The sequence below is a fragment of the Engystomops pustulosus genome, chromosome 1 (genome assembly GCF_040894005.1).
Source record: "Engystomops pustulosus chromosome 1, aEngPut4.maternal, whole genome shotgun sequence".
NCBI lineage: Eukaryota > Metazoa > Chordata > Amphibia > Anura > Leptodactylidae > Engystomops > Engystomops pustulosus.
The window spans coordinates 274,030,080-274,046,938 of record NC_092411.1 but is presented as its reverse complement, the minus strand read 5'-3'; the positions used below and the strand labels follow the sequence as shown (position 1 = coordinate 274,046,938).

Here is a 16,859-nt window from a genome sequence, read left to right as displayed (position 1 = left end):
GTTTTAGGACTGGCATGTGCCAGGACTACAGGGCAGGGTGACCCAGGGTATTGTGCCATAGGAGGCAAGTGACCTCATAGCAACGAAGCAGAGAGTAGAATTCCTATATTCTAGAATGTAAGTAATCCTCTGCTGGATTATCAGATAATAGTAACTGGAATTGTACTGAAATATTTTTATATTTTACGATTTGCCCAAAGCAGCCAATCACGGCGCAGCTTTCAAAGTGAAAGCTGTGCTGTGATAGGTTGCTATGGGCAGCAAGAAGCTTGTAATGGAGTAACCCTCCTGTAGGCACCCTAAACAAATCACAGGACGAAAGCAATATTACCCGGAGGAAAACCACCTTCATATGCATGGATAATAATGGGGATGTCTTAAGGTTATAAAACATTTCATCCAAAAACAGCGCCGCACCCGACTGTGGCTTGTGCCGGTATTGCAACTCCACTCAATTCATCACTATAGAGTTGAGCTGCAATTCTGGCACCAACCACAGTCAGGTGTGGTGCTGTTTTTGGATGAAAGCGGACATATTTTTAAAACCTAGAGACAACCCCTTTAACGGAGGGATCTGTCCACCTAAACATACGTTTCCCCATTATGTGTAAATAAATAGAAAGGAACTTGCTCCACCGTTTGTCAGCTACACATGTGCACAAATCCTGGACAGCCCCTTTAATTTAAAGCTGCCTCTCTGAACTGTGCAGCCGTGTGTCCATCACATAACCACGAGACCTATGTCTCTCTAATGGAAGTAAATGATAAACTTTTCCAATTCACTGACAGCAAGCAGAGATCTTGAAAACTGAAAATTGAAGCAGAAATCATTTTCTCTACAACTTCAGCGCATGAAGAACAATATTTATCTCACATTCTCAGATGACGGACGAGACTATTGGATCTGACTACCATTTACCATCTATATAGCGGATAATAACCCTCCCTCTTTATACGTGGGGGGGGGGGGGGTTTCACAGCTGACATGATCCGATTTCAGCTTTTACTGTCCCAATCAGGATACAAAACCCTTTACATGTGTAATTCATGGTGAGAAATAAAGCAGTAAAGGAGAGGATCGCTGCACAATCACCACAGTGCAGTAAAGCAATTCAGACTAGAATATTTCTAGTACTCAACAGTAAGGCAAAAAAAAATAAAATCTAAACTGTCCTCTCCCTGCAGTATCTGGACGCAGAACAAAGTAGTGAAAACTTCACAATGAGCTATTGTCTGCTGTGTGCAGCCGCTGCCTGGCATCTGCAAAGTCTTACTGTCGGAGAGAAGCAATTTAAAATAAAGTTACTGACTGCAATACCATTACACAGCTATGGGGGGCGCCAAGACAGAGGACCACTAGTCTAATATCGATGGCCTACCATAATGATGTTGAAGGGGCCACTTTACCTCATGTTTTGTGTAATATGTGTGTGTGTGGGGGGGGGGGGGTCAGTATATTGGGCAACAGTGACCCAAGAGCTGCTGAGAGGCCCCCACATAAAAAACGAGGGGAGGCTTATATAAAATAACCATGAGGAGGCCGTTTGGTATTATAATTACGTAAGATTTTAGGGAACAGAAGACTGTTTCAGTTTCTGAATTTTTAATGCTGCCACGTGACTTCACTGCAAATGGGCCTACTGAGGCTCTGTCACCCAGGGGCCTACTGATACCTGGAGCCGAGGCTGTTGGGCAATTTTCCAAAATACACATCTATTTAAAGTTCTGCTCCGTTTTCCTGATATGTAAAGCGAGGCCTCCTGCCTTTTACCTCATCAGCCGGACATTCCTGTCCAAAAATGGCCGCAGATGGAGGGTCATGTGATCTCTAACTGTCCATGAACAATCGCCCTGCCAGGATCTAAATCTTAAAGCCGTTTCACATTAGTCCATGATATGTTTGTGACCACGGCTGTGCCACGGACTGATCACTATGGTAGGGTATTGAACAAAGTGCATTATATTGATATATGATACACAAAGTTCTCATTTCCCCGATACGCATCAGAGCCACCACCAGGAAGGCCCCTCCTACTCCGCCCCCATCATCTTTTCCATTTGCCGGACCTGCCCGGTGTGGACAACACATGTTCCTCCTGGACCAAAACGACTGACAAGTCAGCGCTAGGCCGCGCTAAAGCCACTCCGGGAAAACCAGCTGCCCCGGTGGGAGGACGTTGCATTTGCACTGACTAAATTGATCTGCAGTAACCCGATCTTACCACTGTATGGAGAACAGCGCTGCCTGCTTATTGTTCCATTCTCTGCCATCCATGGTGGTGCTGGGTCTCAGACATCCACCAATGTATTATAGACCATTGTGACATTTGTGGAAAACCCCTTTAAGTCATAGCCAAGCCTCTTCCATGCAAGAGGCCCCCCATGGAGTAGAATTTCCATACTTCCCCTCCCCACCTGCACAATTCGTAGATACACATTATAGAACATATCAGACCCTCCCCATTTAGTCAGGCCGTAGGAGTAATAAGCTGTCACATCCCTTTAATTATTCAGCGTGAATATTATCATTTACACACACACCGCCGCCGGGGAGATACAAAACATTTCGCTCCCCCGTCCCAATTCCCCAGAGCCGGCGTTTCTCACATCAGGTAAGAATTATTTGCAAGGTGCCCTCAAACCGCGGCATGGCGGGCGCTAGTAAACGCCGACAGCCCACCAATAACTTTGACGAATGACAATTTCATCGCATGTGTGACAAATCGATAAACCCAGGAGCCAAAAAAAATTAATAAAATTATAGGTTTGCGAGGCGGAAGAAATTTTTTTTTAAAAAAAAACTATCCGGAGTAATAGGGATGCTATGGAGCAGAAGATTAAACGACGCGCTAAGCAAATCTGGCCACGCGTGATAAAGCGGTGGAATAGTCTGCAGGTGACACAAAGCGGCCGCCCCTCAATAAACCCGCATTATAAAGCGTAAAACATAACAAAAAACGCCATTCGGAAGATACCCCGCCTCTGCGACACAAGCGACTTCTTTACCCGCTGCCCGATTCACCTCGTAATCTCCGTTTTTTTTGTGTCCCTCCATTATTTGTTACAGTCATTTTACAAACAGGGAATCTCATTACCCTGCCACATAGCGAGTGACCCTCAATATATCGGAAACAGTCACCCTTATTATAAGCGGAGTGTTTATTATGTTACGGGGGTAAATGGATCTATCCAAGGACTTGTATGGGATTCATCTTAATATTTTCGGGGCTGTGTCGCTTGATGCAAGTGACGATTTACCTCCAATATATAGAGGTCACAGTAGGAGCTGGTTGTGGGCCTGATGAAGGGTCCTGATATTATAATAATTCTTTATATAGCGCCAAAATATTACGCAGCGCTGCACAGAACTTGCCAAATCAGTCTCTACCCCACGGGGCTCACAATCTAAACAACCTACAAACACAGAGAGAACATATCAACTCTTTGCAGATGTTGACCTGGGTGGGAATTGGACCCAGGACTCCAGCGCTGCAAGGCAGAAGCGCTACCCACTCAGCCTCCGATATTATTTGGGCAGATTTACTTACCCGGTCCGTTCGCGATCCAGCGGTGCGTTCTCTGCGCTGGATTCGGGTCCGGCCAGGATTCATCAAGGTAGTTCCTCCACCGTCCTCCAGGGGCGCTGCTGCGCTGAAAAGCATCTGAACGCACTGGAGTTCACCAGGCCGGACCAAGTGAAGGTAAGCGCGTCCCAAGCGACACATTTCTTTTTTTAAATGCGGCGGTTTTTCCGAATCAGTCGAGTTTTCGCTCGGCCACGCCCCCCCCCCCCCCCCGATTTCCGTCGCGTGCATGCCGGCGCCGATGCGCCACAATTCGATCGCATGCGCCAAAATACCGGGGCAATACAGGGGAAATCGGCGCAAATCGGAAATATTCAGGTAACACGTCGGGAAAACGCGAATCGGGCCCTTAGTAAATCACCCCCATTGTCCTTGAGGGAGAAGTAGTTGCACCAGGCAAGTTCATGCCAAATTACAACCAGTAGTCCTGGAACGCTATGTAATCATAACTTTATGCGATCAATAAGCATAATTTTATGCGCAAATGCAATCAGGCCGGGGCCCACCTCTAGGTGTTTCCATTGCGTTTGTAGATGTAGTGCCCTGTATCAGCACTGAACTACGGACATTTGAACATTTCCTTTAAGCAACTTCTTACTTTCTTTTAAGGGTTAACTTGCATTAATCTATAGTGTTTTGTTACGTACATTTGTATATTATTACTGTATATGTATAGACTAGTAGAATCTCTAACGTCGGTCTGAGCCAGTAATAATTTTCCACACCAATAGAAGGATGTGTGTAGAAGAAAAACAGACTAGTTTACCAGACAAGCAGACAGGCTGGCCTTTAGAATGACGGGTGTTGTCTGGAAAGTTGTTTACACTTTAGAAACTCTGCCATAGAATATTATGGGGACTCAATGTAAGTCAATGGGAAAATGCCTTGTCATTGTATTTGTGCTGAAATGTAACTGCTCCTCGCCTGGTAGAAGGTATATAAGGAGAACAGTCCCAGTCCTTAGTGTCTTGTACTTGGGGAACACAGCCTGGAGTAGAATACTGCCAGTCTACCTGAGCAACCAGAAAAAGAAGCAGAGATGGGAGACTTTGCCATAGACCCTGAACTGCTAGTCTGTGACCAGGGTACCAGCCCAGGCCTATCCTCCGCATTAACCCTTCTTCTGCCAGGGAGGAAATTGGAAGGGGGGGGGGGGGGGGGGAGTTTGTTGTCAGCCAATTGATTGGCTTGTATTGCTTTGCACCTCGATTTCTACAGTAAAGAGGGAAACTGTTCACAGCAGACCCCAACTCAATTCCTATTGGGGTGCACCACGCCTTACCATCCCCTCCGGAGGGCAGCAAACGTGGTGACACCCTGATGGTGCCGGGCGAACCCAGCATAGTGTTGGGACCACCCCTCACCCGGGCACTTCATAAACTCAATATGAACGCCAAGTGTGACCGCACCCTGAGGGCGCGTTCACACGTTGCATTTTGACCTGCGTTTTCATTGCGTTTGAAACGCATATACAACAGCTGAGGAGAGGTGATTTGCCTAATTTCATCACTGTTAACGCATGCGTTAACAAAACGCATCGTAAACGTGATGTTAACGCATATGTTAACATTGCGTTAACGCATGCGTTTTGTTAACGCATGCGTTAACATTGCGTTTACAAACGTAAACGGTAATGTAATTAGGCAAATTACCTCACATCAGCTGTTGTATATGCGTTCCAAACGCAATGAAAACGCAACCAAAACGCAACGTGTGAACGCGCCCTTACAAGTTGCACCGGCACACCACTTGTGTAAATGTATACAGCTGTTTTTGTCAATTTTGGGGCTCAAGTGCCCCCCACAGCAGGTCCCATATTCAGGATGACTTGAATACAATATATACGGCTTTCACGCCAAGATCTGTTTATTTTGAGTTGTGATTTGATTTTCTGATTTTCTGATCTTTAATGGCGCAATTTAATATCCCATGCAATGTACTTGGGGGAAAAAAATAAATAAAAAATCCAAGCGTGGTGAATTAAAAACACAATACAAAAAAACCCACACATTTGCAGCATTTTCTTGCGGGCTCTCATTCTGTGCTCTAAATGACACCTCTTCTTTATGCCTTGGGACGATACGATCACATGGATAACAAATTTATATGGGTTTTATTAGGTTTTAAAAAAAAATTTTTATCTTTTGCCCAAATTTTGCCAAATTCTGAGGCCAATAACGTTTTCACACTGTGGTGTACGGTGGTATTTGCGGTACCTGCTGGCATTTTAAATTTGCATAAATTTGGGACCTATATGACCGTTCAATCTTTTTATTCAAATATTTACAGATGGGGCGGCATTTGGGCGCTATTTACCGTCAGGAACAGGGTAATCTTTTTTTATATTTTGACAGAAGGGGCATTTTGAGAGGCGATGATATCTAACATGTGTATGATTTATACTGTATATTTTTATATGTGATCTAGGGAAAGGGGGGGATGATTTAAACTTCTACAATTTTTAAAAAGGTTTTACATTTTTTTTTTTTTTTTTTTTTTTAACCACACACACACCATTATTTCAGACCTTCTTGGGTACTTTAATCCTACAGGGTCTGTTTTTGAAAATGCGTGCGTTTTTGTCCGGTTTTCCGGATTTGCGCAATTAAAACGGACAAAAACGCATGCATTTTTTTTACTACCTGAAAACACACTAACTAAAAACGGTCCAAAAACGCCATGTGTGACATCACCCTAACGTAGCCTGCACAAAACTACGTTGCGGGCCATGCCAGGCTGTGTTCACGTTCACATCGCACTTTGAAATGCAATTCAACAGCTGTGGCGGGGACATTTGCCTAATTACATTGCATTAACATTATGTTTATGTAAACGCAAAATGTAAATGCAATACAATAATACAATTAGGCAAATCTCCTCTCCCCAGCTGCTGAATCACGTCTCAAAATGCCATGCAAACACCCCGATCCAATGGCAGTCACACGTCGCAATGCGTTTAAAAATACGGTAGTATGGTAGGATCGATCGTATAACCTGGGGTTAAAGTACCCTAGGGAGTCTGAAAAATTGTAAAAATAAACAAAAAGGTTAAGAAAAATAATAAAAAAATAAAGTAATATAAAAATAACCTAAAAATTCAAATCACCCCCCCCCCTTTCCCTAGAACTGATATAAATATAAATCAACAGTAAAAACCATAAACACATTAGGCATCACCGCGTCCGAAAATCTAATAACAGCTTTTCATTGCGTTTAACTCCGTAACGGAAAATAGCGCAAAGTTCCAAATGGCACTATTTTTATAGAATATAAAAAAAATAATTCTATAAAAAAGTGATCAAAGGGCCATACAGTCCTAAAAATAGAAGCCTTGAAAACATTATCAAAAGTCGCAAAAATGACACCAGGCACAGCTCCGTACACTGAAGTTTACAAAAAACACGTGTTAACAGCTGTTTAGGAAGGCAAATCTCTCTCCTGACGCGTTTTGGTCGCGTTTGAAACGCATATACAGCAGCTGATGAGAGGCGATTTGCCTAATTACATTACCGTTTACGTTTGTAAACACAATGTTAACGCATGTGTTGACAAAACGCATGTTGTTAACATACACGTTAACATCGCGTTTTGTAAACGAAAATGTTAACAGTGATGTAATTAGGCAAATCACCTCTCCTCAGCTGGTGTATATGCGTTTCAAACGCAATGAAAACGCAGGTCAAAACACAACGTGTGAACGCGCCCTTAGGGTGATGCCACACATGGCGTTTTTGGTCCGTTTTTCCCAATCTTAATAGATAAACAGGTTGTAAGCAGCCAAATGCATGGTAAGCTGCCAAAAACAGATGTTTAAAAACGGAGCAACGCGTTTTTGGGCCGTTTTTGAGCAATCCGTTAAACCATATGCGTTAATGCATGCGTTTTTGACCAGTTTCAATTAAGATAATTGGTCAAACCTGGCAAAAAAACAAATGCGTTTTATCAGACTGCTCAAAAATGCGTTCAAAACGACACGTGTGGCATCACTAGACGCGACATGTGACTGCACCCTCAGGCGTAATTAGAATTTATTGGACCTCAAAATGTCCATCTGAATGAGCCCTAAATAAGATGGAATTTAGTTTAGCATAAACTACAGTCTGAACAGGGGCCTGTAAGGTGGTCTTCACACTGCAGTCTGGTCATAGCGGTATTCGCCTCCTGTAGACAGTACTGACCTGCATGCTGTATAACACTCTTCACTCTGCAGAGAGGCTCATTCATGGCGGGAAACGGCAGATTAGTCGGGTTCATCGCGGCTGTCACCCCGCTGTCAGGGGTAAGTGGTACCATTAGCATCTGTGCCTCCCACCGTATAGGGGCAGCTGCATCCAAGAGAGCCATAGCATGCACCGAGCATTACAGAAGAGGGCGGCTGCCCCTAATTACCCACAGCTTAACGAGCATCTGATTATCCCTGCACACAGCTGATCGCTCTAGTGTCCATGTGCCGGGGGTCTACAGAGAGGCTGCTGGGGGGGGGTCATGCTCTGGGGGCTACGATTAATATTACAGACATTACACTGTATCCATTATTCACTTTTATCCTGCTACAAATCAGCACAGTTTTCCTTGTTTGCTACAATGTATCAGTGCAGTTGAAACAAAAGAGCATTGCATAGACTTGATGCAATTGTAGCAAAGGCTGTCAGAAGTTCTGAGTTTAAGGGGCGTATTCACACGTCGCGTTTTTGATGCGTTGTTGACCCATTCCGCTGGCTTTAGCCTTGATCACACGCTGAGGTTACATTGCGCTTTAGCAGATGCAGTGGAAACGCAATGTAACTTCAACACGTGATAAAGGTTGAGGGCACGTTCACACGTTGCGTTTTGGTCGCGTTTTCATTGCGTTTGAAAACGCATTACAACAGCTGATGAGAGGTGATTTGCCTAATTACATTACCGTCTATGTTTGTAAATGCAATGTTAACGCATGCGTTAACATCGCGTTTACGATGCGTTTTGTAAACGGAAATGTTAACAGTGATGTAATTAGGCAAATCACCTCTCCTCAGCTGTTGTATATGCGTTTCAAACGCAATGAAAACGCAGGTCAAAACACAACCTGTGAACGTGCCCTGAAGGCTTTGGAATGCGTCAAAAAGGCAACGCACGATGCACTCAGGGCGCGTTCACACGTTGCGCTTTGGTTGCGTTTTCATTGCGTTTGAAAACGCATTACAACAGGTGAGGAGAGGTGATTTGCCTAATTACATTACTATCTACATTTGTTAACGCTATGTTAACGCATGCGTTAACAAAACGCATGCGCTAACGCGTTCTTAACGCATGAGTTAACATCGCGTTTACAATGCGTTTTGTAAACGCAAATGTTAACAGTAATGTAATTAGCCAAATCACCCCTTCTCAGCTGGAGTAATGTGTTTCAAAATGCAACCAAACCGCAAACGCAAGTAAACGTTTGAAAAATGTACGCCTAAAAACACAAGCATTTTCAATGCGTTCAAATTTGCAACAAAAACGTCTCCTGTGTCACCTGCCTATGTTTTTTTTTTTTTTTTTTAAATTTAAATGAAAACAAAATGGAACGGCCGCACCACGGACGCGCCACACAAACACCGATGTGAATCCACCCATAAAGAATATCAGATATTCAAAGAGACCACGACTACAGGATTGAGGGGTCCACTAAGGGTAGTGGCACACGTGGCGTTTTTAGCCCGTTTTTGGTCCGTTTTCAGATCGTAAAAAACGCCTCCGGTTTTTGGAAACGCATCCATTTTTGTCCGGTTTTCCGAATTTGCGCAATTAAAAACAGACAAAGATGCATGCCGGTTTAAAAAACGGATGCGTTTTTTAACGCATGCGTTTTTTACTATCTGAAAACGCACTTAGTAAAACAACCCCAAAACGGCCTAAAAACGCTGCATGTGTCTTCACCCTTAGGCTGGCGCCTAACGCAAGCGCAAACGCAGACAAAGTCGCGCCCACCGGGACGGGCCTCGGCCCGATCGCTATGGAAACGCATGCGATCGGGAACGAGCCGCCGGTGTTTTGTGTTAAATTAACGTAAAACACCGGCGGCTCGTGTGGCGCCAGCCTAAGGGTAGTGGCACACGTGGCGTTTTGAACCTGTTTTTAGTCTGTTTTTTTAAAGCAGTCCGTAAAAAAACACATCAGTTTTTGAAAAAGCATCCGTTTTTTGAGCGTCATTTTAATTAAGATAATTGGGAAAAACGGTTAAAAACGCATGCGTTTTTTTAACGGACTGCTTATATATGGCCAAAAACCGGGTTCAATAGCCACGTGTGCCGCCACCCTAAGCCCCCACCCAATGGGTTTGCAATTGGACGGCACGGTGCCTGAGTGGGTAGCACCTTGCACCACTGGGGTCCTGGGTTTCGAATCCCACCCAGGTCAATATCTGCAAAGAGTTTGTATGTTTTCTCCATGTTTGTATGGGTTTCCTCCGGGTCCTCCAGTTTCCTCCCACACTCCTAAACATACTGGTAGGTTGTTTAGATTGTGAGCCCCGTGGGGACAGGGTCTGATCTGGCAGCTTTGTGCATCGCTGCGTAATCTGTGTGCGCTATATAAATAAAGAATTATTATTATTATTGCTCCATATCCCCATTCATTTCAGCTCCCCCTCTGTGTAGTGGTCATGCCAGGTTACTACATCTCATCCCTCTGTCTGAGCTGCAATGACATGGTGCAGCCACAGAGCGGCGCCACACGATGGGTAGTAATTATCAAAATCCTGGAAAATCCGTATATTCCTTTAATTATTTCATCCGGAACAGTGCAGGTTTCCAGCCTGTGTCACCTGATTTCGGAGTAGGCGGCGAACATGAATTCACAACCTCCACAGTGTCAGCGACGCTAAGACAACAGCTATAATTATAACGTCCGATTCTACGCTCCGCAGAGAGTACGAATCCGAAATTACCACGATGTGCGATCGCTTCATTCAGCCGCCACTTCACACTATTTACTCACAAATAACTCCCCGCCGCTGCATTCTCTCTGTAGCACCGTGGATTATAGGTCTGGTGCCCTTTAAGAGGGGGAAATGACTGCAGCTATTCATACACTCAGGTGTAATTACATCTACTCCCACGGTTATAATCGTAGATATTATGGTTTTTTATTAGTATTTGGTGCTTTTTAATTAAGTTATTGCTGTTATGAATAGTCTTGTGTTGATCTAAAAGTATATCCTGCTATAAGCAATTCTATAATACTTATTCGGGGCTCAATCAATTGCAGTTTTTAAAGGGAACCTATCACCAGATTTCCCCCCCCCCGTTAAACTAGCCGTAGGATATAAAGTCTCCTTCCCTCTTTTATATGAAATCTCATTTACCTATAACTAAAAATCCTCCAAAGCTATGTGAAAATGAGCAGAAAAGAGTCAGATTTTGCCAGAGATGAGTCAAGTTTAGTGGCATCAGGAGGAACGTCACTTCACACATTCCTATGTTGGGTTTCGTAGCACCTAGGAAAAAGCTGTCATATTCAAGATAAAAATATCCTCTTCCAGTAAAAATAAGACCTGGGGCTCTCTGAGTTACAGAAGCAGTGATACAGACAGTTAAAAAGAAGGCAAAATTGGATTCTGCAGCCTGAATTTTCCACTCTGTTTCTGTATGCCTGTATCTCTGGTCCTGTAGCTCACTGAACCACAAGCCTGATGCAATCTGAAAGATCAGATTCTTATCTTTAATATGACACCAGTAGCAGGATTCTACGTTCTACAGTGATGCTCTCCTGCAGCCTCTAAACCTGACTCGTCTCGGGGGAAAATATGACTCTTCTCTGCTCATTTGCACATGACTTTTGAGGAGAGTATTTTTTTTTTAAATAAACAGGCGAGATTTCACATGAAAGAGTTATTTTTATGGATATTTTATCCACTGCCCGAAGATGCTAGTAGTTTAATGGTGGCAGACTCTGTTTTCTATCATCCACAATCATTCTACAATGAACCTTTTTCCTGGTTATGTGATGGATATGTGTATCCATCAAATCTATCAAAAGAGGGTTGGTATTGAATACAGGGTGCGGTCACACGTCACGTTTACTGCATGCGTTTAAAAACGCATTGCTACAACTGAAGGGAGATTTGCCTAATTAAACAGCTGTTAACACCTGTGTTTACAAAACGCATGCGTTAACCGCAATGTTAACGCATACGTTAACAATGCGTTAACAACCACATGCGTTAACCGCGATGTTAACGCATGCGTTAACAATGCGTTACCGCTTGCAAGCGTTAACAGCTGTTTAATTAGGGAAATATCCCTTCAGCTGTAGTAATGCGTTTTTAAACGCATGCAGTAAACGCGACGTGTGACAGCACCCACACTGTGCAGGAGCACTTCCCCCCTGCCATGTGCTGAAACTTTCTTTGCTACTGTGAGATTACATCAGGCAGAGAGTGGGGGAAGTGCTGAGAGAGCAGGAAAGAGGGTGGCACTTTTGGTTCATTAACATAATTTTAAAAGTTGGTTTCAGAAGGAATGTGGCCATGAATAACACATATAAGAAGATTACCACAGTCCCGGTGCCTGGATCTATGAGTAATGTCCCTGCTTTATCATGATGGATTCTGATGGTAGTTTTCCTTTAAGGCGTGAATACATTTGCAACGCACTGGCATTCCACAGTTTGCACCGTATCTTCCATATTTCAGTATCTTTGTTAATATCATGTCCCCCATTGTTTCTTAATGGTAATAAAGAGTCCCCGCACTTAATACATAAAGCATCTGTCAGGTTTCCATGACTGGAGGAACGTGGGATTAGGAGTCCTCAGCATTAACCATGACAAAACGCCTTCTCTATAAGCAATATGCGCTTCCTATCCTGCCCAGGATAAATAGGTCTCCATCTGCCAAACCAGGTGGATAGGCGCAGTATGGGAGAGACGAAAGCCAGAGGAAACGCCGCCAAATAGAGGAGAAAAAAACTCACTGACTAATGTGATCTGCATGAACAATCAAGTCAGGGGGGGAATTATATCATGGAAAATATGAAATATACAAAGAAGATATCTGTGTGGGAAACAGCGCCACTCTGATCTGCAGGTCACGTGTGGTATTGCAGTACTATGCTACCTGACTATCCTTTCCAGCAGGAGTGGCGCTATTTACACTTCCTGTTTCCTAATATTAAAGAGGTCGGCCATTTTACCTCATGGTTTTTGTAATGTGTGTAAGTGTGTGGGCATGATATGAGGTAATTTACCAATATACATCTATTACTAGTTCTGCTCTGCTTTCCTGATGTGTAATGTGACGACTTTTACCTCATGATTTCTTGATATGTAAAATGAGGCCTCCTGTCTTTTACCTTATCCTGACCATAAAATGGCCACAGATGGAGGGTCATGTGCATCTGTCCATGAGCAATTACCCTGCCATAATCCCTAATCTTACATTCATGAACACCATCATATGCTCCTGGCAGGCCAATTGTTCATGGAGAGACAGAGATCACATGACCCTCCATCTGCAGCCATTTTATGGACAGGAATCTCTGGCTGATGAGGTAAAAAAACGGAGGCCTCACTTTACATATCAGGAAATCATGAGGTAAAAGTCGTCACTTTACACATCAGGAAAGCAGAGCAGAACTAGTAATAGATGTATATTGGTAAATTACCTCAGAATCCTGCACTCACACACATTACAAAAATCATGAGGTAAAAGTCGTCACTTTACACATCAGGAACGAGCAACTTAAACTTACCACCCTTTAACTGACCCTTTACTACCGGCAAAGCCATCATTTGCAGTTAAAATTGGGTGGCACATGGGCACACCATATTGGCTTGGATCACTCCCCATAACGTTATTGGGGTGGTGCTGATCAGTTGCCATCATCTTTATAAGCCTCCAGGACTTGTCATTGCTGCAGATCTGTAACAGTGTGCCAGTGTCACACTTTTATAGATCTATAGCACATTCTCCATATACTGCAACACAGTATTGCAGTATGTGGTAGAAGTAATCAAACTCCCTAGGGATAAAGTAACCTACATGGTATAAAAAATAGTACACATACATTTTAACAAGTAAAAAAATATAAATGTACAAAAAAATTAATTAAATCCAGGATTAAACGAAAAAATGGCACCACCCCTGTCCATGTGGTTGTGTCAGGTATTGCAGCTCTGCTATTTTATAAAGCTAAAAGGGCTGAAGTGCAGTACTAATCTCAGCCTGAGGACAGTGGTGGCGCTGTTTCCTAGTCCTGGAAAGCCCCTATAACAGAAGATAAATTGAAGTTGGATTCCTTCCACAGATCCTGTATAGGATAGAGAAGATTTCTTGACTTTTTCTGCACTTTTTTTCCACCATAAACTAGAAGTTTATTGAGGCAGCTGCCTGGGAATGTATCCTATGAATAATACATGGCTCATCCAGAAGGGAAGCTGCGGGATCACTGGAAGACTCAGGCTCTTGGCTGCTGAACGCGGTACAGACGTCCAACAAGCGCAGCAATCCACATCTCGCTATCCCACTAATCCTCTGAGTCACTAACCTTGTAGATCTCCCTAAATGTCAGTGACATCTTCTCCATTCTAGAAAAGAGATCAATCAATTAAGGAGAAGCCTAAAGTTTACATTCATTTTATGCAAATTTTTTTTTTTCCTTTCCAATTTTTACGGGACACCCCGGATTGTACAGTATCTTTATAGCATATTGTTTAGGTCTGTTTTAGCTGTGTAATGTCACCCGCAGACAGCGTCCCCTAGTGGTAAGAGATGGCGCCTGTATAAGTAAAGCCCAAATTATATGGGGTAAAACCTTTTGACAGGTTCTCTTTAAGCTTTGTATGTGACTAGAATACTAGAAGCTATAATGTCCTTCAATTTTATATCTACATCTAAAGCGGAGATCTAATTTAGGCCACTGCTTATTCTTGGTATGGTGAGGGTACAGGACCCTCTAATGGTGAGGATACAGGACCCTCTAATGGTGACGAAATAGGATCCTCTAATGGTGAGGGTACACAAGACTATAATGGTGAGGGTATAGGACCCTTAATGGTGAGGAAACAGGACCCTCTAAATGTGAGGGAACAGGACCATCTAATGGTAGGGTATAGGACCCACTAATAGCAAGGGTATAGGACAGTGATGGCTAACCTATGGCACTGGTGCCAGAGGTGGCACTCAGAGCCATTTCTGTGGGCACTCAGGCCATCACCAGAGATGACTCCAGGTATCTTCCTGCAGTCCCAGACAGCCCAGGACTTGCTGTGCACAGAGCTATTTTAAAGTGACAGCTGTACCTGGGACTATTTTCTGCTTTATTGGTGTCCTCAGGTGCTGGTATCAATGAAAGCTGTGACAAAAAAGGGAGTATAAATCACAAATTAAATTTCTGTGTTGGCGCTTTGCGATAAATAAGTGGGTCTTGGTTGTAGTTTGGGCACTCGGTCTCTAAAAGGTTCGCCATCACTGGTATAGGACCTTCTAATGGTGAGTGTACAGGACCCTCTAATGGTGAGAGTACTGGACCCTCTAATGGTGAAAGTACAGGACCCTCTAATGGTGAGGGTACAGGACCCTCTAAAGGTGAAGGTATAGGACCCTCTAATGGTGAGGGAACAGGACCCTTTAATGGTGAGGATATAGGACGCTCTAATGGGGAGGGTACAGGGCCCTCTAATGGTGAGGGTATATGACCCTCTAATGGTGAAAGTACAGGACGCTCTAAATGTGAGGGTACAGAACAATCTAATGGTAGGGTACAGGACCCTCTAATGGTGAGGGTATAGGACCCTCTAAAGGTGAAGGTACAGGACCCTCTAATGGTGAGGCAACAGGACCCTTTAATGGTGAGGATATAGGACGCTCTAAAGGTGAAGGAACAGGACCCTCTAATGGTGATGGTACAGAACCCTCTAAAGGTGAAGGAACAGGACCATATAAAGGTGGGGATACAGGACCCTCTAAAGGTGAGGATACAGGACCATATAAAGGTGGGGATACAGGACCCTCTAAAGGTGAGGATACAGGACCATATAAAGGTGAGGAAACAGGACCCTCTAAAGGTGAAGATAAGGGACCCTCTAACGGTGAGGGTACAGGACCCTTTTAATCTCAGCTGCTTAACCCTTTCAATACCACGATCATTCAAAAGTCTGAGAATGGAGACCCCCTTTGATCGCTGCACAAATGAAATGCCCCCCTCTTACAGCACTTCTCCACAACAGGAGCCTGTCACTACTGATAGGGTCATAGCGGGGCCTCAGGATATATAACGGCTCGGCGCTGATGTAGCAATGTGATAGGGGAGGATGTCATTATTACTGACGCACACACATTACAGCGCGGAGATATCGGGGGAATTGATTAAGACTGATAAATCACACGTCAGTCTTCATAAGTAGAGCGCCGCAGCGGGATCCGCCAAGAGGCACAAGACTCTTAATAAAACTGATGCATCTTCTGGCAGTGACACACACCGCAGCTATAATTTATTATGTAATACTACATTTACTACATACTGTCAAATACCGTCACCCTGACATATAATGCCAAAATAATACTGCTATATACACCCACATAATACAGTAACACAGACATATAATGCCAAAATAATACTGCTATATACACCCCACATAATACACAGACATATAATGCCAAAATAATACTGCTATATACACCCCACATAATACAGTAACACAGACATATAATGCCAAAATAATACTCTATATACACCCACATAATACAGTAACACAGACATATAATGCCAAAATAATACTGCTATATACACCCCACATAATACACAGACATATAATGCCAATATAATACTGCCAAATACACCCCACATAATACACAGACATATAATGCCAATATAATACTGCCAAATACACCCCACATAATACAGTAACACAGACATATAATGCCAAAATAATACTGCTATATACACCCCACATAATACAGTAACACAGACATATAATGCCAAAATAATACTGCTATATACACCCCACATAATACAGTAACACAGACATATAATGCCAAAATAATACTGCTATATACACCCCACATAATACAGTAACACAGACATAAAATGCCAAAATAATACTGCTATATACACCCCACATAATACAGTAACACAGACATATAATGCCAAAATAATACTGCTATATACACCCCACATAATACACAGACATATAATGCCAAAATAATACTCTATATACACCCCACATAATACAGTAACACAGACATATAATGCCAAAATAATACTCTATATACACCCCACATAATACACAGACATAAAATGCCAAAATAATACT

The 16,859-nt window shown here is 43.2% G+C and overlaps 1 protein-coding gene across 3 annotated transcripts in view; it reads right to left on the bottom strand.

Annotated features, from left to right (window-relative positions):
• Positions 1-16,859, bottom strand: part of CTBP1 (C-terminal binding protein 1) — a 280,570-nt gene that overhangs the window by 88,855 nt on the left and 174,856 nt on the right. The window contains exon 1 of one of the 3 annotated variants that reach the window (XR_011849920.1): positions 7,763-7,948. The exons of 1 other annotated variant lie outside the window; for it this stretch is intronic. Coding sequence is in view for 1 of the 2 variants with exons in the window: in XM_072126235.1 (XP_071982336.1) it covers positions 7,763-7,928 (166 nt within the window). In the remaining variant the exon portion in view is untranslated. Of the gene's footprint in view, positions 1-7,762; positions 7,949-16,859 lie in introns of those variants that run through there. One more of the 3 variants, XM_072126235.1, reaches the window with a different exon arrangement.